We start from the raw sequence: 21397 nt of genomic DNA on the forward strand, positions 1-21397 counted from the left end.
TTTTGTTATATAAACTAAATACATTTTTACATATATAAAACTAAACTGTAAACTGCTTGTAATGTTTTTGAAATAAGTCTTTAATGCTCACCCTGGCTGCAGTTTTTTATTCAAAAATATAAGATCAGTAATATTGCGAAAGTTTTATATTTTAAAATGTAATTCCTGTTATGTCAAAGCTGAAATTTTCAGCACCATTACTCCAGTGTCACATGATCCTTTAGAAATCATTCTAATATGCTGATTTGCAGCTCAACAAACATCATCACAGTTAAAAACTGTTGTGCTGCTTAATATTTTCTTTCAGGGATCTATGATGAATTGAAAGATCAAAAGAATAGGATTTATTTGCAATAGAAATACTTTGTATCATTTTACAGTAAAACCACAACATGGCTTGGCTTCAGTCAATCACAGAGATATATTATTATTCATGAGGTAAAGCCATCTGAAGAGCGTTTATTTTGTACTCTTATGAAAATGTATGTGTCAAGATTAAATCAGAAATATCAGGTGCGTGAAAAGAAATTGAAAAGAAAAACACCTTAGGCATTTAGTCAAGAGCTTTGAAATGAAAGTATATGACTTTGTTTAAACTGTTTTTGACACTATAAGCTATGATTGAATCATACATTTGGTTAATATGACATCTCTGCTGGCTTTGCATTGAAATGCTGCCTTCGAGGGAGGCACTGAGCTCACCGAGTTTACATAAAGAGCCACAGAAACATTGCTGAGTGTCTGCGTCAGCCGTGCAATTTATTTGCGAGTATACAGTAGTGGCTCTCTTACAAGTGTCTGGTTTTAAGCATGACATATTACTCTCTCTCTTACACAATGTAAATCTCCCCATATCTTACGCAATAACCTTCTTAATTGCTGACACGTTATTACTTTAACAGCCCTTCAGTCATATTGGAGTCGCTCTCCATTCTTTCCCCTCAGTGAGTGCGCGAGGTTGGTGGATGAACACGCTGTATCGCACACCCTGGTTAGCAGCAGCGCGAACGAATCCGCTATTCGCAGTCATAGTGATGGCCCGCAGCGTGTCCCCCGTCCCAAAGATCATCAGTGATCTACGGTTCACTTTTGAGCTCGCAACTAAGCGGCTGGTTCGCTCAGACGGCTGGTCCGGAACCACTTTGAGTCTGGCTAGCAGCTCCTCGGCTCGGGATTTTTCTCCCGGGCCTCCTAACGTATCCAAGATCACGCGGAAATCTTCAACTGCAGAATGACAAGCAAACAGCTCTTTTCCCTTCATGAACTCCTCCAGCCGGGGCAGGACCTTCTCTTGCCGTTCCTGTGCGGCCTGCTCTGTCAGCACCACCTCTTTAAAAGTAAAGTGACAGTTGCCGTGGCTGAGGGAGGACACGTAAGTTATCAGAGTGGTGATGTCAAGGTTCACCCTGTTGCACACATCTACCTTCACCTCGGTAGGGAAGGCGAGGCTGGCCACAATGGTGTCTCGATCAACACGGGTGTGCATGAGGTCTGTATCGTCACTGTCGTCTTCAGCGTCGTCTTCTTCCTCAACCAAAAAATCGTTTTCTCCTTCCTGGCCCTCTTCCACACCACAATGTTTGTCTTCACTGTCATCCTCCTCCTCTTCCTCCTCCTCCTCCTCTCCACCTTCGAGCATTGTATTAACAGCAACAATGTCACCTCTCACAGATATGCCCATCTCTTTGAGCTTGTCTGCCATAGGGCTGGATACCCCGTTGTAGAAGGCAAATATAATGTGAGGGTTGCTGTACTGCACAGGCTGCTGCTGACTGGCCTCAAGGAAATCTTCAGCTTGCCGGATCACGCTTTTATCCCCATACTGGCCGCGGCCTTGCCAGATGTTGTGCAGTGCCTCCGCCTTGCGCCCGATGGCTTTCACCCAAGTGTGTCCTCCGTTTGCCACCACGTCGACTACCAACGTCTGCTTCTGTCCGTCAGGTCCCTCGTAGGTGAACACGTGCAGGACGCTCAACACATTTTCTAGATTCTCGGCTGACTCAACGATGGCCCTTAGATGAGTGAGATTGGTACTTTGCAGATGAGACTCCTTGATCACAACCTTGCCGGCCTCCACCTTCTGTAGGAACTTGAGCTCAGCTCGGAGCTTACTGCACAGTTTAGCACGTCCCTCGACCTCGCGGCCTTGTCGACTGCAAATCTTGTCCACTTGCTCAAGCAGCTCCTTGGCTACTCTGATCCTGTCCTGCAGCGTGTTGTAAGTAGCCATTGCTGTTAAACATTATTCCTACAAAATGAGAATGAAAAAGGTTTAAATAATGACCACAGAGCTACAAGACTGACTCTCTCTCTCTCTCTCTCTCTCTATATATATATATCTTTTTTTAGTAGAATATTTATAATTAAATCATCAATAATTTTCTGGATTTGTGTATTCTGGCAGGGTAATACACAAGATCTTCCAGGTAATCTCCCAAAGCAATTTCGCTTTTTATATAAACCATTAATATCAGCAAAAGCAGGATACAGCAATATTTAAAGCATACTTGTATGAGCACTAAAGCGCTAGAAAAACGAATAGTTCGCTAAGGCGTGGTTTTAACGAAACACTATAGGATAAAACATATATAAAGATATAGCTTTCTTACATTCTTACGAGAATATCAATCAATGCACACATTATCACGCTGTTTTTACACACCGGCTCATAAATACGTGGACATGTCAGCTTGCTTGGTTAAAGCCATGGTTTTCTACGAACCAGTCACACTTCCTCCTGTTTGCTTTTAATGAGAGAAGAATAACAACTGACCGTTTAGCTGAAGAAAAGCGAAGTTATCTGGAAACTGATAAACACTTACAGCATTTGTACAGGTTAAAGGCAAGTTCTGTCTCTTCTGTGTTTTTTTGCCTGATGCTTTTTCAACCACGAAGAAGAAGCAAGCAGCGCTGTCATAATGTTAGTGAGTTTGTGTTGCCACCTAGCTTGGAGGTTATGAATTGCATGAATTGTTTGTAGGTTAGTGTAGTATATTGTTTCACATGTGACATATTCAGGGCAAACTTATTGTATATTTTGTAATTTTATATTTTGATGACATATTTTGCATTATATACAAGTCCGCCTTTATTAGTCTATTTTGCACTGCCGATTTTCTTCACATAGTGGCGTGCATTCATTAGACACTTTACTTTTTTTTTTTATATAAATGTTACCATTAGGGCAAACATTTATTCCTTTAGGATAAATAGTACCTTTTTTATGTTACTAGTATTTTTTAAATACTAGTAAGCAATTCAGTTAATTTATTTCAGTCTCTTATAATTTTTTGACTTTTTTTTGCTTCTATTAAAGTTAAATCAAAATCTTGCTACTAAGTTTATATGTTATTAGTAACAATTTAGATATACATTAATGCTGAATAAATATGTTTGTTTCAAATAAATTATTAAAATGGTTTATCTAGCAACTATCGTCATTGTAGCATGATAAATAGGTAGGCCTATAGTACAAATGCTACTAGTAAAACTGAAATAGGTATACGATCAATATTATATGTATTTACTCATCACAACTATAGCCTTATAGCACAGGAATAAGTAGCGACTAAATGAATATAAAACTAGACACTTTTGGAATGTATTTTTTTATTATTATATATGTACCTTTTATTATTCCTAAAAATCACTTAATGTAAAACACAATATACAGTAGGCTATGTGTGTGTGTGACTGTGTGTATAGCCTATACATACATACATAGCCAGTATGTGTGTGTGACTGTGTGTACATATAGGCTATATATATATATATATATATATGTGAAATAAAAAAAATACTGTTACTGTACAGGAAAGAGGGAGGATATTAGGTCAAAGTGAGTCGCGCTCGCTCGCTTGCATGGAGTGAACTCATGGTTACAGATTCTGCACGAGCGTATGCGTGCTCCTGACGCAACAAGTATCTGGTTTCCAGTCTCTCCTTTGGATGACTACGCGCTGTCTGGAGACGAAGAGCTTTTAACATGAAGAAAATGCATAGCCAACATTGTATCTGAAGTAATACAGTTTTTAAACTGTCGTTTGTGGAGCTGCGCTAAGTTTCAACCGATTGCATAATAGTGGCTCTGACTTTTACCGTTATTTCTAGTCTTCTAGTTGCATTACAGGACCGAACTGTATCTGAAAGCAGTCTTTGGCGGATTTGCATGACATCTTTTCTTTAGCCGTACGTGTTTTACGCATATGGATACTTTTCCGGAGCGCAGACGGTAGATTATGCATTCCGCAGGATGGGTGCGAACAATGGGAAACAGAGCGGGAGTGAAGGTGAGTGCCAGAATCAAACTCTAACAGACAGCCACAATGCTCATTTTCCACTGTTAAATCTCGGTGTACAGCAGCCATAGTTGTGTCAACGTCACTATTCCCCATTATTCTTTGTGGGCAACAGTAGCCTTGCAGCAATCATCTAATTTTCGGTCATAGCATGAGCTTTTGATACATTTGAAAGGTCTTTCTGATGTTTCTGGCGTTTGTCCAAAATAAATATGCATATTACATGCATGTATGTATGTATGTGTATGTATATAGTTATAATTCTCCCATGTCTCTATGAACTGCATTTTGCTAGGCTGAATATTGGATTCATACATGAGAATTATGCCTATTTAAAAAAATATATATAATTAATGCGACATTGTCAACTGTTTCATAACACATAATTGTTTTTTAGTATTTCATAATTTTGGTATTCAGACTTCTACAAATCTTCCTATAAAAATATAATACATATTTATTTTTCTTCCAACTTCCAACACATTAAAGGACTGCCATTCTCCTCTGTTTACCTTTTGTCACAGAGGCACACACAACAATTGTTGCTGGTCTAAAAAAAAAGAAAAACATGGTGCCTGAAGCAGCTTTATGAGAACTTAAGAGGTTTGTGTTTGTAGCTAATAAGAAATGAGTTTGTGCCAGCATCAGAGTGCACAATTCAAGCTGACTGTTTTTAGACTAAAGTAACCATTAACGAAGGGTGTGTGTACTTTAATAAGCTGGGAATCATGGCCTAACACATTTTTATCATCTTAGATTGTGGGCTAATCTCATTTCTCCAAACATAGAGGTATACAACTGTGATTAGGCCAGGGCAAAGACTCTCCACTGAAATGTGAATGCTGAAGGTTACCACTGATCATGTCATAATAACCATAAGCATTCCTGCCAGAGATTTTGCTCTTAAAGAGTAAGTTCTTGGCAGTGTGAGAGACTTGTGGGTTTTTAAAGAACAGCAGATTTCTCTGGAAGGTCAAGGTTTGGCCCTCAAGACTGGCATGCAGTGAGAAAACCTAGAACTTCCCACATGCAGCTCTCCAATTTGCATATTTCACATATCACATCTTTTGATGTAGAGGTCCTTTCAAAGTTGATGTTGTCTACTGATTAGATCAGTTATTTCTACTTAGGACCTCCCTTGATGTCATTAAACATAGCATTTCCATTCTAATGCACTAAAACTGCAGTTTGTAAGCCAACAAATTGCACTTTCCCTGTAAAGTGGCATTTAAGTGGCTTAAATGCATTAAAATACTTGCTATTGTTTATTCTAGTGTCATTTATGAGATGTTTTTACAGAGTACCAGTCTTCTTTTCCCTTTGTTTGTTCTACAAACAGTACACAATGAGCCTTTAGTACATCATGGATGCATTAAAGCAAATGTTTAATTTGACGACTATATGAACTATATATTTTCTTCCTCAAACTAAAATCAGGATGTCCTGGATCTATTCCAGTGCATTTTTTTAATCCAAATAAGTCATCCTAAGGAAACCATCCAAATTAAAGTGAATTAGGTGCTTGCTTCTTTTTGTCATTTTCATGTGAAATTTATGGCTGACTGTCTATGGCAGTAGCTTTGTAGAATTCCATCAATGTAACGTTTAAGTCAATTAATCTCATCAGCAGTGAAGCACATTCTTAAGAGACAATGAACAATAAACAATGCTTGTGATGCGATCAGACGTTGAATTCAAGGTTAGTGTCTGAGCAGATTCCACTTGGGTTCACTGATTTCACTGATCATTAAAAAAAAAAAAAAAAAAAAAAACCTGGCCTGAAATGTCTTTAGTGATATCACTGGGAGACTATTTAGTGAAAAACAGGTTTGTTTACAGAGCAAAACACATTTTTTTTGCTCAGCATGTGGAAGCTCCATCAGTCAGACCATTTAGGGTAAAATAAAAGCTTATGCGAACTTTAGTTGTGTTTGCTCTCTCATCGAGCCTGTAAACATGCCTCATATGTGACCTGATGCTCTGAAGTGCCATTGACACAAACAGGAGTGTTTAGGAAACATTCACACCAGGGCATGTTGTTTTAGGTTTACTGTTATCCAAAAAAACGAAATGCATTTGTTCCTCTGGTTATCGGGTGCATTGATTCAGAATAAATCGCAAATTATCACAACGAACCAAAATGCAAATTGTAAGAAACATGGGGTTTAGGTTTGCTATTGTGTATCGACTCTTTCCTAATTTGGAATGAACTTTTCAGAGACTTGTAAAACAAAAGGCTTTTCATTTAGTGTTCCAAAGAACTTCTTGCTCACCATAAAAAAGTAATTTTGGCTTGTTTTTCATAGTTTTCTAGTAACTTTGATCATCTTTATTTAATATTTAGTGTTTTTTTATGTGATGAACTCAAATGAATGGCACTTCAGCTTGTTTTTTTTTCAGCTTTCTGAAATGTAATTTGTAAAAGAGCTTCAACTTTCAGGTTTTTTTTCTCGTGTCCCTGCCATTGGGGAGAATCTGTGGGAGGCATGGTTTGTTATTCTAAGTTTGTGATGGACAGAAAAAGAATGCCTGGCATTTATCGTACGATTTGGTGAATTCTGTTGCATTCGTCTCTTTTAAACTTTTTTAAAAAACTTTTATTTGTGCATTCTCAACGTATAAAATATGCTTTGATTGACTTTTTTTGTATTGTGTATAGCATCATGTACAGATGTGTAAGTGTGTTGAATATATGATGCAGTTTTGATGATTTCGTGTCTCTTTGTATTTTTTATCTTGCTATGGCTTCTGCTTTTTAAGGCTAATATGTGTATTCTCAATTTGTGTTGTTACCATGGGTGTCCTGATGTGTCCTGGGGTGTTCTTTGTGATTTTAGGGAAAGGCAGTTCCAGTATTTCCTCCGACCTGAGTTCAAGTACGGATCAGACATCAACCAAAGCTCCAAAGAATGCAGCTACCAGTGAAGGTAGGCATATGGTCCTCATTAACCATCACTAGCTAGCCTTTTGTTTTTTTTCTTGTTTTGTTCCTTTGGACTTGTTGATTATTTTGGTGGAACTTTTTTTCTAAAGCTATAAAAACTTCCATCACAAACACTGCGGAGAACAGGGTTTCAGTTTCATCCTTTTTCTCTTTTTTCATAATCTAGCCTCCAAATCTGGTCCAAATCCATAGCGTTCTTTAGAGTGTGCCTTGAAGGAAGAAAATCCGACTGGAAGTGTTTGGGTGAACTGTGTGAATGTGGATGAAAATAAAATGACAAATTCTGGGGAAATTGTGAAGCTGGCTTTAGAGGCCGTTTTCTTGTAAAGCTTTCTCAAGGTGACTAATTAGAAAATATGCCATATTTGTTTATTTAGTCTGGGTGTGGTTATTTAAAACAGATTTTGCTCTAATAAACCATACCAAGAATAAATGAATGAGAATTCCAACAAACACTTAAAGACCCCATGAAGTCAAAATTTGTATGTTATGGCTTTTAGTTATATAGTTGAGGTCATATGTACACTACCGTTAAAAGGTTTAAAGTCAGAAATTAATACTTTTATTCAGAAAGAATGCATTAAATTAATCAAAAGTGTCAGTAAAGATATTTGTCACAAATGACTTTAGTTTTAAAATCAATGCTGTTCTTTTTAACTTTCTATTCATTAAAGAACTTATTATTAATGATTTCTGAAGGATCATGTGACACTGAAGACTAGAGTAATGATGCTGAAAATTCAGCTTTGCCACCACAGGAATAAATTACAGTTTAAAATATATTAAATTGGAAACCAGTTATTTTGAATTGAATATAATTGAAATCATATTATAGATTTTATAATATATAAAATTATATTTTGTTAAAAATGCAGTCTTGGTGAGCATAAGAGATTTCTTTTTTTTTAAAACAATGAAAGTCCTATAACCCCAAACTTTTTAAAGGTAGTGTATGCTTTTTAAAGTTAAATGAACCATTATCAAAAATAAACAATTAAAATTTACAGTCTCTCTCATTTAGGATGAACCAGAGTTAATGATGACTCATCCTGCACTGCGCAGATTATTGTCCAATCAGATGTGAATTCCTCCCCCTAGTATCTCTTGCAAACAACTAACAAGTAGCAAATCAACTGCATAAACAATAGCCAGAAATAGAAGTTTCCTGTCCAAAACTTCCTGTTTCTATAGGAAATAATACATCAACACGGAAAAGAAGCATACAAGTGATTTCATTGGGTCTATAAATCTAAAGGTAAATAAAATAATGTGAGAAAGAACAGGCAGTAATCTGCTTTTCTCAATGTTTGTAGCTGTAAAATGTGCTGTGTGTGGACTTGGGGGGGAACATGAAGTGGATATGAAGGGGGTGGATAGCATGTGCGGTGTGGAGGGTTGTTCTCCAGTGAGCTAGGGCATCCTCAGAGCCAACCTGTGGTGTGTGTGTGTGGTTGCGGCCTGCAGTATATCCAGCCCTCAGTGAGAGCAGATCTCGTCTCTTCTCAGCTTGTCCACAGTAATGTCAGAGCGGTTCTTCCAATGACTGCCTCTGCGGCTTTGATTTACACCAACTCCGCCTTAAACACGGCAAATGGGAAGATGTTGTAGCCACTGCTCAGTATAGACTATCTAAGCCATTGTCTCTCTTTTTGCCTACAATTTGGTCTTGCAACCAGCAGAGGTGTTAAAGGGATAGTTCACCCAAAACATTTAAATTCCGTCGATACTCGTGTATGACTCTGCAGACCACAAAAGAAAATATTCTATTTTTGTCCACATAATTAAAGTCAATGTGCTCCAAAACAGCATTGTATTCAGTTGACTTTAATTGTGTGGACAAAAAGACAGAGACATTTTTCAAAATATCTTCTTTTGTGTTTGGAATGAATTTGGGGTGAGATAATGATGACAGAATTTAAATTTTTGAGTGTGAACTATCCCTTTAAAAGTACTTATTTATGTTTATAAGCTTAGTTAATTTTACTCACATCATTGGTTGAGCCAGAACTTGACATTTTGAATCACTCAGACACACAGGGCAATATTAAACTTGGAGAGGAAAAAGTATTTTTGCATCAGAAAAATTACACACTTCACCTTCAAATGTCATATTGAATGTGACATATATACAGCTTATAGGAACATTTAGAGTAAAATGACCAAACCAAACCAAATTAGCAAACTCTCAATTTATTCAAAGCTTGAAACTAAACCCACATGAATCGTGGGTGGTCATTTAGTCTCCACATGCTTGCATTTTACAAGGGCAGTTTTTGAAATGTATTGAGGACAAACTTGGGAGTGCTTTTTTAGATTAGCACTGAGTGCTAGCGAGGCATTTTTGTGTCCTGAGTTATTTCATTTTAATTTGCATGTGTGGCTCCTCATTGTTTGCCACTCCTGGGATGGAAAAGCTCAGCCACTCATTTGCTCCATAGTGAGTCATCTAGCCTTACGGTGTGTCAAACAGAGCACTAAACTTGCCACTGTTAGAAGTCAGTCACAGGGCGGTTTGACTGAGGAGAAGTGGGCAGAGCTGCTTCGGAGCTATCAGATAGCATTGTTCTGAGAGACGGCCCTTTCCTACCAGCACTTCCTCACTGATAACCCCACATGAGTTTGAGCCGTGCTGCTTGCGCTGTGGTGTGTTTTTATTGCAGAGTAAAAGCATATGTCAGCTTGCTTTGTATTTTCATTTAAGAAAAGCTTTCTGAAGCTATTTATATGGGATATTTGGCATCAGAAGCCCTTACAGTGGTCTTTAGCTGTTGTTTATGCCTCCTGCTCTGATCCACTGAACATTCCAAGTGTGATTAAATGTGTTACAGAGAGCAGTTCAGTTTTACACTTTTAAAGATCAGTTACTTTGACTGGAATGTAGCTCTTGACCCGTATCAATTTGACCCTAAGGAACTTTTGAACTCCATAATGTGTTGCATAATGCTATTAGATACTAGGTTGCATAATAATGGTCAGTAATGAAAACAACAACAATTTATTATTACTAATAATAGAAAGCTAATTGAAAGGAAGAGATCCTTCCCTTCAGAGCGTCTCCAAAGCCACACCTCCTCCAAAACACAGCAGAGTCTGCAAAGAGACGAGACGAGAGACGGCGTTAAACTACCTCTTGTCTCAAAGCACATAACATTACAATAATAGTGAGCGTAAACAACTTACAGAGCTCTAGTTGCTCTAGATTGCTAATATCCCACACCTGACTGCTTTTTTCGGCGTTGATAGTGTTGATCTGCATAGCCTTCGGAACACGCTGATGACGTGTGTTTTGCACGCGAGCAGGTGCGCGGAAGTATGGAAATACATATGTTGATAGGCAGGCAGGACAATTGTATTGCATTCAGACAGAATGCGATGATTGGACGGACATTTTTTTGGTCCTGAGACTTCCACAGAAGATATATGTACATGTTTTAAAGGGGTCCTATCATGCTTTTTCACTATTTCAACTTTAGCTGTTGTGTAATGTTGCTGTTTGAGCATAAAAAAGATCTGCAAGGTTACAAATCTCAAAGCCCACTCCAAAGGGAGATATTTTATTTAACTGATATATATTTTATTTAATTCCCTATCCAAGAACTACAATGAACGTCTAGTTTGGACTACACCGCGTTTTGTCCGGGCTTTATGAAGTCACAATGTTACTCATTTAAATAATCCCTGCTAACAGAATACGCAAAAAAGCGGATGAGGCCTCGTGGAATTGTTGCAATGTGAAAGAGATGCTGTTTTTTTCCACCCCTTGTCCAACTCATTTCTTTGACCTCCCTAAGGCTGACAAACCTAGAGTGGTTAAAATTGATTTTATACACTGTTCCTGCACATTAGAACCCCAACGTTTATCTGTGTGCTGCACATTTTACGGAGAACAGCTTCCAGAACCTAGGAGAGTACAATGCAGGCTACGCATAAAAGCTTCTTCTGAAATGGAGCAGTTCCCACTTTGTCGGGACAATCTGTTGTTTGTGGATCACAACTTGTAAGTGTGTCTTATTATTTGTAGTTGTGTTTTCTATTAACAGTTCCAATTATACGTTTTATAGTTGCTATGATGTAAACAAAGAGCAAAGCTGTTTGCCTCTGCTCGCCTGCTAACTAACATTACAGTGTTAATATAGTGTTTACTGTAGCTTTTGTAAGCTCTCGCTTTTGTATGGCTGTGATTTTTGTGGTTTTGTGATTGATTACTGTTTGCATTACCATATTTTCCAACAAATAACATGATTAAATGGTTTATAATTATATAAATATATTATAATAACCACTCTGAAGCGTCCTTTGAAATCCATGCTTGCAAAGTCCATGCGTGAAATGCGTTCTTCTGGACGATCCTCTTGTTTGTTAACATTCTTAAGTCTGAATCAGGCTTGAATTTGTTTGAAATTGACGCCATCCTTAATATTTACATATGAGCAGATGAAACTCGTGGTTATGGTAAGGGGTGGGACATTTCCCGAACACGCGCTAAACGGTGAAGGTATTTGAACCTTAGTTTATTGTAGTACATTATAAAGTTATTATGTAGTACATATGCAATAATAACAACATACAGAGTGTAAATAACTATATCAAAATAATTAAATGGATGCCGCCTTATTGGGGCAGTAAAGCCTTCCCTACACCTACCCGATAAACACATTATTCCTACTATTAAATACTAAATAATTAACTATTAAATAAATTTTTATTTAAAACAATTGCCTTTCTGAGATTATATGCGATTGGGAAAAGGGAGAAGAATGAGTTCAGATTCAAACTCGGTCAAAATTTACCACCACCTACCATACTCTCCACACCACTGCTCCTGTTAAAAGATGGGTTTCTTTAGTAATTTTGTCCCAACCAGTTAGTGTTAGTGTAGACACTCCAAAAATATCAAGAGCACAACTGTTTTCAATATTGATTGAACAGCAAATCAGCATATTAGAGTGATTTCTGAAGGATCATGTGACACTGAAGACTGGAGTAATGATGCTGAAATCCATCGCAGGAATAAATTACCTAAACAGTTTTTTAAAATTGCAACAATATATAATATTTCACAATATTACTGTTTTCCCCCACAGAATTCACAATTGCAGCCTTGATGAGCATAACAGATTTTTTTTTTTTATGTTTAAAAAATCGTACCGACCCCAAACTTTCGAACAGTAGTGTATACTATCAAAGTGACATGCTTTAAACTTCTGATCAGTACTCTACCATGTTACTAGCACAATAATTTAATTGTATGTAATAAATTAAGTTGTACATGATATGTTGCCAAAAATGCACCAAAATGTAGTAATTTGTGGACTGATAACATCTTTTGTTGAAGGTGTGCTTTCTTATTTTTAAGTTGATAGCCATGCCAAGCAAGAGCATGGACAAAAGCTGGATTGATTTTATCAGATGTAATTAGCCTAGCAGGCTTTGCTAGTCCTGCTGGAAGTAATCATTAGCCCCTTGCTAGCTACATCTTTAAGAAACATATGTTCTCTGTTTTAATCCCTGAGCTGTAAACTATGACTCTTAAAGATGACCCAAGGAGCTTTTCACGAGCCTGCACGCTTCTTAGTATACTTGGATGATACACATGATTTTGGCTAAGACCATGCTGATTTATCAGAAGAAGTTTGTTTTAAATTATATGTCAAGGTTATTCCAAAACAGGGCATGCTCAGCTGTTTTTAATTAAATGAGCTGATGGGAACGTAGTCCTCTTACATCTGAATTTTTCACCGTAGAGTTCCCTTATTTTTTACAGTTTGTTAACTTATTAGCAATGACAGATGTTATACATCACATCGAATATCTTTCATTCCCCAGTTCAAACCTTGAAATTGGTGTTTGAAACAGTCATCCAGGTCTATGATTTCCATCCTGTCGATACTTTTCTCCCTAGACATTACACATAGGCTCTTACTAAGCTCAAAATAGTTTTGAATTCCTCTATGAAAGACTGTGAAAGTAAAAACGTACGTCAGGCCAGTGGAATTCACTCTCCTTGACTATGGGATTGAAGGGAGTGCAGACTGACTCCCCTAAGGAGGAGTAGTCTTCATTAGATTAGAAAATTGTTCTATACAATGTTGGGAAATGGTCAGTGGTAGACATTTTATTAGCTTCATATTCATATATCAGTCAGCATATGTAAACAAATGAAGGAACACTTTGTGCTGTGGTTGAATAATGCCCTACTGAGTGCATATCAGGTCCATCACACTGTTTTAAGGCAAAGTTTCTCAAGTTTCTCAGCATTTACATATATATATATATATATATTGCAATAAATTGAACCCAAAACTGTTTTATATATTACATATCCATGTACAAATATAATTTTTAATGATACTGTTAATTGCATGCTTTACTAATGAAATGTTCTTTTCTAGTTTTCTGCTCTTTGTTTTAAATCGTGCCACTGATGGTTCAAATGGTACAGCCGAATCTGTTGAGACAGTTGTACCGTCGCATGGCATATATGGTCGTACCACATGTTTGTGATTATTGCTGTTGCGGTTGCCACCATGATGACGTGGCACGTGGGCCACAAATATCGCAGCCCATTTGTTATGTAGCTCTAGGTGGTAGTATATAGACTACCTGATACATGAAAGGGATGATCACAGTAACAAACACGTGGTGTTTAATCACACGTGGTAACAACTATTAAGGCTCTCTTGCACCCTAAAGTGCCTTTCTTGCTAACAGTGATCTGATATAGAGGGGTTTAAGTGTGGTTCCTCTTAGTCTTCTTTTCATGCAGAAATCTGATCTCAGCGTCTGAAGCGTGCTGGAGAGAGAGGCGTCCGGGTTGAGTTGAAGTTCACGGTGAGAGATATGTTTCCATGCTGTAGAGGTGTCTCGGGGTCACACACACACCCTCATTCTTGCATATATATTCATCTGTCTCTTTAATGTGGTTGCTTATATTGGTACACAATGACTGATACTGCAGATAATATCTTTCTATTTCATGAGGGACTGTTGATGCACACAATGCTAATATAAATATGAGGAGTTTGTTTTTCCATGTTTACATTAGATGTTTCAGTAAAACTTTCCTGATTTAGCTAGATCAAGTGTGCATTTAAATAAAAAAAAAGTGGATTTGTGGGAGTTCATGGAAAGAGCAAGATTCTAGTTAAGAGGTCAAAAGGTCTCTTTTTGCTAACTTTATAGATATATTGCTTTGGAACATAGGAAATCGCCTAGTGTTAATCTGCATCGCTATTTGTACTCGTTGTGAATACGCAGGCCACAAGAAGTAATTAGGTTGGGTTTTTTTTTATTTTTTTATATCACTTTTACTCAGGCCATGCTAGCTGGCAACAAAGGATTCCATTCATTATGCTAAGCTAAGCTAGCGCTGACCCTGTCAAACTAAAACAATGCATGCACTGAGACAAAAATGCATTTGCCCACCTATCTAAATGTAGGAAAGAAGGTGAATAAGCCCTATTTCAAAAAACGGTGGAGTGTTCCTTTAAGGCTATTAGAGTGAGGCATAAAACGGGTATAAAGCGACATGTCTTTTTTCTGCATTCCTTGCCAGGCAGCTTTATTGCTTTGTAGTTGGGCTTTATGTCAAAATCTGCACCCTGCTGAGAATGAATTTTGTGAAAAGCCTTCAGAATATTACACTATAGATACACTAGATAGATTACAGTGTGAGTGAAACAAATGTGACTAGTTAAACAAATATTAATGCATACAATGGAAATATCAGGGAATTTTATTTCCAGGTGATTTTTTTTGTTGTTGTTTAAAGGAACACTCGACCGTTTTTTTGAAATAGGGCTTATTCACCTTATCTCTTGGGCTTATTTGCGTGATATCTCTGCGCCCAAGTAGCAGTGCTTCGCCTAAGTAGCTGTGCTTCGCCTGTGATTCCCCCTAATATAGTCCCATGTCAATATCTGCCTAGGAAATCGCCTAGTGTTAATCTGCATCGCTATTTGTACTCGTTGTGAATACGCAGGCCACAAGAAGTAATTAGGTGGGTTTTTTTTTATCACTTTTACTCAGGCCATGCTAGCTGGCAACAAAGGATTCCATTCATTGTGCTAAGCTAAGCTAGCGCCGACCCTGTCAAACTAAAACAACGCATGCACTGAGACAAAAATGCATTTGCCCACCTATCTAAATATGGGACAGAAGGTGAATAAGCCCTATTTCTAAAAACGGTGGAGTGTTCCTTTAAAGGAGAACTTGGTAACTTTTTTAACTTAATAAAACTGTCTAGAAATCATTTGGATGGTTAAACAACCTGTTCTGGTGATATTGGTGACTTTCCCCGCTCCCCCCAGCGTTCCCAGGCGGAAAACCAACCTTGCAACTTGGGGACTACCGTCCCGGCAAAATAGAAATTGGAAGTCTCGTGAGAAGCGAGAACGAGAACGAGCGCGAAACACGAATTGCTTTACGGCAATTCAACATAAACACACACGCATGTACAATGTATTACCAGATTACCCACCTCGGTAGTCAGACATAGCTCCACGCGATACAGTTGGCTTGCTCCGATCAAAACAAGCGCACATGAGCAGCGGTAGAGAGGGGGAGGAGGCCGCCGCAAGTCAGTTTTTTACGACCGTGTTGTGAAATATACGCCCCCCCCACAGCTGTAGGGGGAGCTCGTGGGGAAAACATGCGACAACAAAAGGGAAAATCAGCGAAGAAGTGACTAGAGTTCGCTAGAGTTGCCGAGTTCTCCTTTAATTAATTTCTATGGCCTGGACAATTTGTGGAAATGAGAATTTAATGCTAATCTCAATTCATTTTCTATGAAAGCAATCTATATGAAATGATTTTTAAAATCCTTATCCACTCTTCATGAATGACTACAAAGGTTATGGAAAATAGATAAATTCATTGGCCAAAAGAAGTGGGAACACTGAAAATGGATTATTGCATCTTTTTCCCTGAGCTGAGCACGATAGGTGGGTGTGACTGTCAGATCAAGCGGATCTTTCATTACAAACATGAAAAATAATAATCAGACATCTGAGGTAGTCTGTGGCCAACAGTTTCACACAGCTGTTGCTTGGTCAGTTCAGGTCCCGCTTTGCTTTTGATTTCCTGTCTTTGCTCTAGAGGTACTGAGTGCCTGATTTGAACCGAGTAGAGCATTTCAGCTTGCACTTCTTCTGTGAGACTCCAGTTCAAGTTCAAGTTTTATTATCTGAGCTCTGGACGGCCTGGTCTGGACTAATTTTCTTTGGCATGACACGGAGTGGGTGTTGGAGAAAAGTCGTTGGTAAGGAGGTATGCGGTGCAACACGATAGGATTTGTGAGGTTCCACCCGGAAGATGGCCTTCATAAGTGTGTGCTGAATAATACGCCTCATTTAGACTTTGAGTGCTGGTGGGAAAGAGATGTAACAGTCTTTAGAACTCATCTGCGGCTCTTCCAAGAGAAGGCCAGTCAGATTTACGAGTCCAGAGCTGGATTAATGGCGTGGATAAAACAAGATCTGAGAGAGATGTTGCTTAGCTGCTTATATATCTTCACGTTTTTGTGACTTCATTATCCTGCAAAATCCATTGTGTGTTATGAACTTGGGAAAAAAAAAACGGTGTAAAAACTCTGAAAGGCCACATTATTTTGGCGCCATCACACAAATCATTACAGTGCGACCTGCATTAAAGACGTCCTTTTAAAGGGTATGTTTTTTTTACTTTTTCAACTTTTGTTAGTGTGTAATGTTGCTGTTTGAGCATAAAAAAATATGCAAGGATCCACTCCAAAGGGAGATGTTCACTTTAACACAAAACACTTTTAAAGAACTACAACAAACATCTCATTGGATTTACAACGCATTTCTTCCGGATCTTGTAAAGTCACAATGTGACTAATTTAAATGTCTTGTTGCCGTGTCAAAGAGATACTGTTTTTTCCACCCCAATTCCAAAAACCCTTCGTCTGGCCTTTCTATGGCCGATGAACTTAGAAAACAGTGGTTAAAATGTATTATACTACAGGGCTGTTGAATGCTTGATTCTGATTGGTTGACGAACGTTCTAAGGTGTGCAATTATTTTCATGGAAACGCACGGCTAAAGTAGTTCCAGGCAGGTCTTGACGGCATTACAGTTCCATATCACTTCGCCAAATGATTTCAGTTATTTCAAAGGTCCTTACAGCCTACAGAACCAAAACCCACAACGACACTAACCCGGGCAAACATATAGTAAACAATAGGATACTAACGTTAAGTTTAAGTTTAAGTAAATTTTTTTTCCACACACTTGCATGTTGTTAGCGCTGCTCTGACGATTTTATCTGTAAAATAGTTTAGCAACTTAAAGCTACACTGTGTAGGATTTTCTCCCATCTAGCGGTGAAATTGTTTATGACTACCAACTGAATATTACTTTCTAGCCCCTCCCATTCCGAGGGCGTTTTAACTCCTACGGTGGCCGTATTATTTCAAATCTGCCGGCAGTCGCGAGTAATCTCCCCCTCACATTCGTAACGGTGCCACTGAGTGTAAAAACGTGAAAGGCGAAGCTTGAATTTCCAGGTATGTCCCTCTTTGGCTAATGTATTTTCAAGATGGAGGCGCAACATGGCTGCCGCCATTCAAGCGACTCGCTCGTATGTATTCTAAATGGCAGATTCTACACTTACGAGAATACTTGATTAGTTAGTAGAAGTAATTACACATTAATAAGCACATATCATTTTGAAAGAACAAAGTGTTTTTTGCTAAGAATCAACTTAAAAAATTACACAGTGTTTTTCTCACTAGCGAGGTGCAGATAAACGTGGTTTCGCTATTAGTAAACAATGGTGCTGAATGGTGAGAGACTGTCCTGTAAAATCTGTGCTTGCAAACGTTCTGCACAATCCTCTTGTTCATAAACATTCTCATGGACTCAATCGGGCTGCAATTGGTATGGCAATATTGTATGGTATGGTATCGCTCTAAGCGGTTCGCCAATCAGAACACACTGGGCCAGCTAACCAATCAGAGCATATTTCATATTTCGTAAGGAGGGGCTTCATCGAAACCGGAACTAAAAGGGCGTTTGAGACAGAATGGGAAGAGAGGAGCAGCAATAACAAAATGCACTGTGATAAGTTCATTAAAAAAGTCCATCCAAGATGGTGGAAATATTGATTGCTTTTTTATTTCAAAATTTATTTTATTCCTATTTTTCAGCATCATTACTCCAGTCTTCAGTATCACATGATCCTTCAGTAATCATTATAATATGATGATTTGGTGCTGGGTATATTAATGATTTAAGATTGGTGTGCTGGGTATATTATTGCTTATTAGAGTATGCTGCCATTGAAGTCTGACTCTGTAGCCTTTGTGCCGTGAAGCTCACTAGTTTTAAATTAGAGCCAATATCTAAGACAATAGTTATATTTTAAAAGGACCATAAAAAATTATTTCTCCATTTGGCAATTTTCCAGTGCAAGTAACAGTCATGTTGAAAGCTGCTCAGCAGCAAGGGGAAGTGATTTGTTTTTCAAGGGAAATGTCCCGCAGGTGTCTGTCTTACAACCTTTCCCAACACAAGGTTTGCCTTTTTAACCCAACAATATGGATAGATTCGGACTGCTGTTCCGTTTTAACCTCTAGTCTGGATGTTTCAGGTGAAAGAGTTTCCCTGAGTGTCATGACAAACCTCTGTGGCCATGAGCAGAAAACAGGTTGGGAGAGTTAAGAGGGACCTGCAGCAGGAGAGCCGGGCCTGATTTATCCCTGGACTTTGGTTTTAGGTTGTAGGTATATTTTCTTTGTTTGCCTGTTTTGAGTGCTGCTGAAGAGATTCAACAGTAGAAGTTTAAGAGAAGAAATTCATTTGATGTCCAAAGACACTTGGCAGAGCACTGCATTTAAAGATTCCCATACTCAACCACACTGTTTTTCTTTCCACAGAGCTTAAGTTTTTGCAAGTCTGTGAGAGGTTTGGTAATGGCACTGCTGCAGGTTTTCAAAGCTTCAGTCATTCTCCTACTTCTATTTTCCTCCATACAGTGCATTAATAATACAAAGGCAGGGATGTGCACATTGTATTTCTGAATTCTATATCCATAATATCTTGAAAACTAAAGTGCCATTGACTTATAATTAATAGGCATGTTCTCATGTTAAAATTCAGGCTGATATGATATGCAAGAAGACCCCATGCCAAGCCTAAAATCAGTTAAGAACGTGTTGGAAGATTCTGGGCCAGCTACTTTAAACTCTTGTAAGCTCTTCAAAAGTCTTGAGCTTTCATGCCAAATGACAGGATGATTACAGCAACCGCAGTGCACCCCTGATTAGTGAGATGTAGTTATGTGAGGGCAGAGTGGAGAGGAGAGGAGAGGGATGCTTCTCTTATGTGGAGAAAGAGTAAACAAGACCCCTGCTGGACCAGTTGATGGTGTGGTGCTTTAGTGTGGCATTTATGTAGATACTCAGTCTGCCATCTTTTTACTTCAAAACCACCATTATGGAGGTAGGTGTGGTAGTTTGACTAATGTGCCCTAAAAAGTCTATCATCTTTTTAATAAGCTTATAAAGTCTTGTGAAATTGTCATTTCCAGTAAAAATGGAAGAAAGGAATATCATTGACATTTGTCATTCTGTGTCCCTGGCGTGTATGTTTGTGGAGAGCACAATGTCTCCTCTTGGAGTACAGAGACCTTTGTCTCTCACGGTTGTTTCCTATAATGGGGAACAGTAGGGAGAACAGGAAGTCAGTAGGCAGTTATTTCCATTGTGCCCCAACTACCCTGGTGAGGTCATTGCTTCCTTTTAGGAGGCCAGGAGCTGCTTTATAAGAAGCTTACTCGCCAGTATGAATGTGAAATAATATTGGAATAATTTTATATGGACTTTTTGGTTGGTTGGGGAATAAAAATGTGAACAAAATAAATTTAGTTATGAATAAAAATGTGATTCTAATATTTGACAATTATTGCCATTGACCCAAAAGCATGGGTCAGCAACTCTGGCCCTCGAGATCCATTTTCCTGCAGAGTTTAGCTCTGACCCTAATCAAACACACCTGAACAAACTAATCAAGTCTTGAGGGTTACTAGAAAGCTAAATGCAGATGAGTTTGATCAAGGTTGGAGCTAAACTGAAATAGATCTTGAGGGCCAGAGTTGCCCAACCCTGATTGGCCAGGCATAGTCCACCCAAAAATTAAAATTCTGTCGTCATTTTACTCACCCTCATGCCGTCCAAAACCTCTATGATTTTCTTTCATTTGTGGAACACAAAATATGATACTTTGAAAAGTGTCTCCGTTTTTTTATATCCATGCACTGAAAGTCAATGGGGTCAGATTTGTTTCATTTTGGGTGAAACTATCCCTTTAGGAAAAGTTAATCAATAGAATTAAAGGATCAATTCACCCAAAAATGAAAGTCCTATACTCATTTATGTTGTTCCAAACCTGCTTGACATTCTGCCTTCTGTGGAGCACAAATGGATTTTGTGACCATTGACTTCCATTGAAATACTCAAAATACATTTTGTTTTTTTATGTTACACAGATTAAAAAAAGTCATACTAGTTTGGAATGATATGAAGTTGAGTAAATGATGACAGTTAACTATTCCTTAAATACTATACAAAGGGCAATTTTGGAGAAGTGGAAAATGTCCCTTTCCATTCACATATATGGAATAATGGAAGACAGATAATAATATTTCATCCAGACTATGAAAGAGGACAGGAACTCTTTAGAACTACTCCAGTCTTTTTCTTAGGATTAACAGTATGTTTCGATTTAGCCTTGAAATGTACGGCTCAGTCTGCAGATTAGCTATTTCAGGTTTTGGAGATTAGACCAGCTAATAAGAATCTGTGAATAATGAGCTTTGAGGCCAAATGCTTTGGCTGCTTTACATGTATAAGGCGGAGGGATCATTCACGTCTAGATCTGACAGCCACTATGAGATTTGGTTGCATAGTGGGCCATCCAATCAAAATTCAGTATGACTAGTTTCTAATATTTTAGTTAATCTTTTAATCCACTGCCATAAAACCCCCATTTAAAGATGTATTTGTGTAGGAACTTCATCTCTGTGATCTTCTGAAACAAAAAATTCATTGTCTTCATTCGCTTTGCTGTGCACACAGTTTCTTGTATTTAATTTTCTATGCACGTCATCTGCTAATGTAGAAATTTGTGTGCAGGCA

The 21397-nt window shown here is 38.2% G+C and overlaps 2 protein-coding genes across 4 annotated transcripts in view; one reads left to right on the forward strand and one right to left on the reverse strand.

Moving 5' to 3' along the window:
• Window positions 1-321: 321 nt before the first annotated feature.
• Window positions 322-2902, reverse strand: cUnh7orf25 (chromosome Un C7orf25 homolog). Of its 3 annotated transcripts, XM_081373593.1 has the most exons (3): window positions 2823-2891; window positions 2663-2744; window positions 322-2248 (listed from the first exon to the last, which is right to left on the reverse strand). In XM_081373593.1, exon 3 carries the CDS (start codon window positions 2228-2230, stop codon window positions 911-913), a length of 1320 nt encoding a protein of 439 aa, XP_081229719.1. In that variant the 5' UTR covers window positions 2231-2248; window positions 2663-2744; window positions 2823-2891; the 3' UTR covers window positions 322-910. The 3 variants fall into 3 exon arrangements, with proteins under 3 accessions (XP_081229719.1, XP_081229717.1, XP_081229718.1); XM_081373591.1 differs by lacking the exon at window positions 2663-2744 and having other exon boundaries at window positions 2823-2902; XM_081373592.1 differs by lacking the exon at window positions 2663-2744 and having other exon boundaries at window positions 2774-2897.
• A 953-nt stretch (window positions 2903-3855) lies between these two features.
• Window positions 3856-21397, forward strand: part of fbxl7 (F-box and leucine-rich repeat protein 7) — a 34124-nt gene continuing 16582 nt past the window's right edge. The window contains exons 1-2 of the mRNA XM_081374013.1: window positions 3856-4289; window positions 7136-7225. Of these exons, the coding sequence (XP_081230139.1) occupies window positions 4253-4289; window positions 7136-7225 (127 nt within the window). The 5' untranslated portion in view covers window positions 3856-4252. The remainder of the gene's footprint in view (window positions 4290-7135; window positions 7226-21397) is intronic.

This window comes from Scardinius erythrophthalmus (assembly GCF_964197995.2).
Source record: "Scardinius erythrophthalmus genome assembly, chromosome: 9".
Lineage (NCBI taxonomy): Eukaryota > Metazoa > Chordata > Actinopteri > Cypriniformes > Leuciscidae > Scardinius > Scardinius erythrophthalmus.

Excerpts from the sequence above, each read along its gene's own strand:
- cUnh7orf25 (XM_081373591.1), bottom strand. The coding sequence starts at position 2,230 with ATGGCTACTTACAACACGCTGCAGGACAGGATCAGAGTAGCCAAGGAG.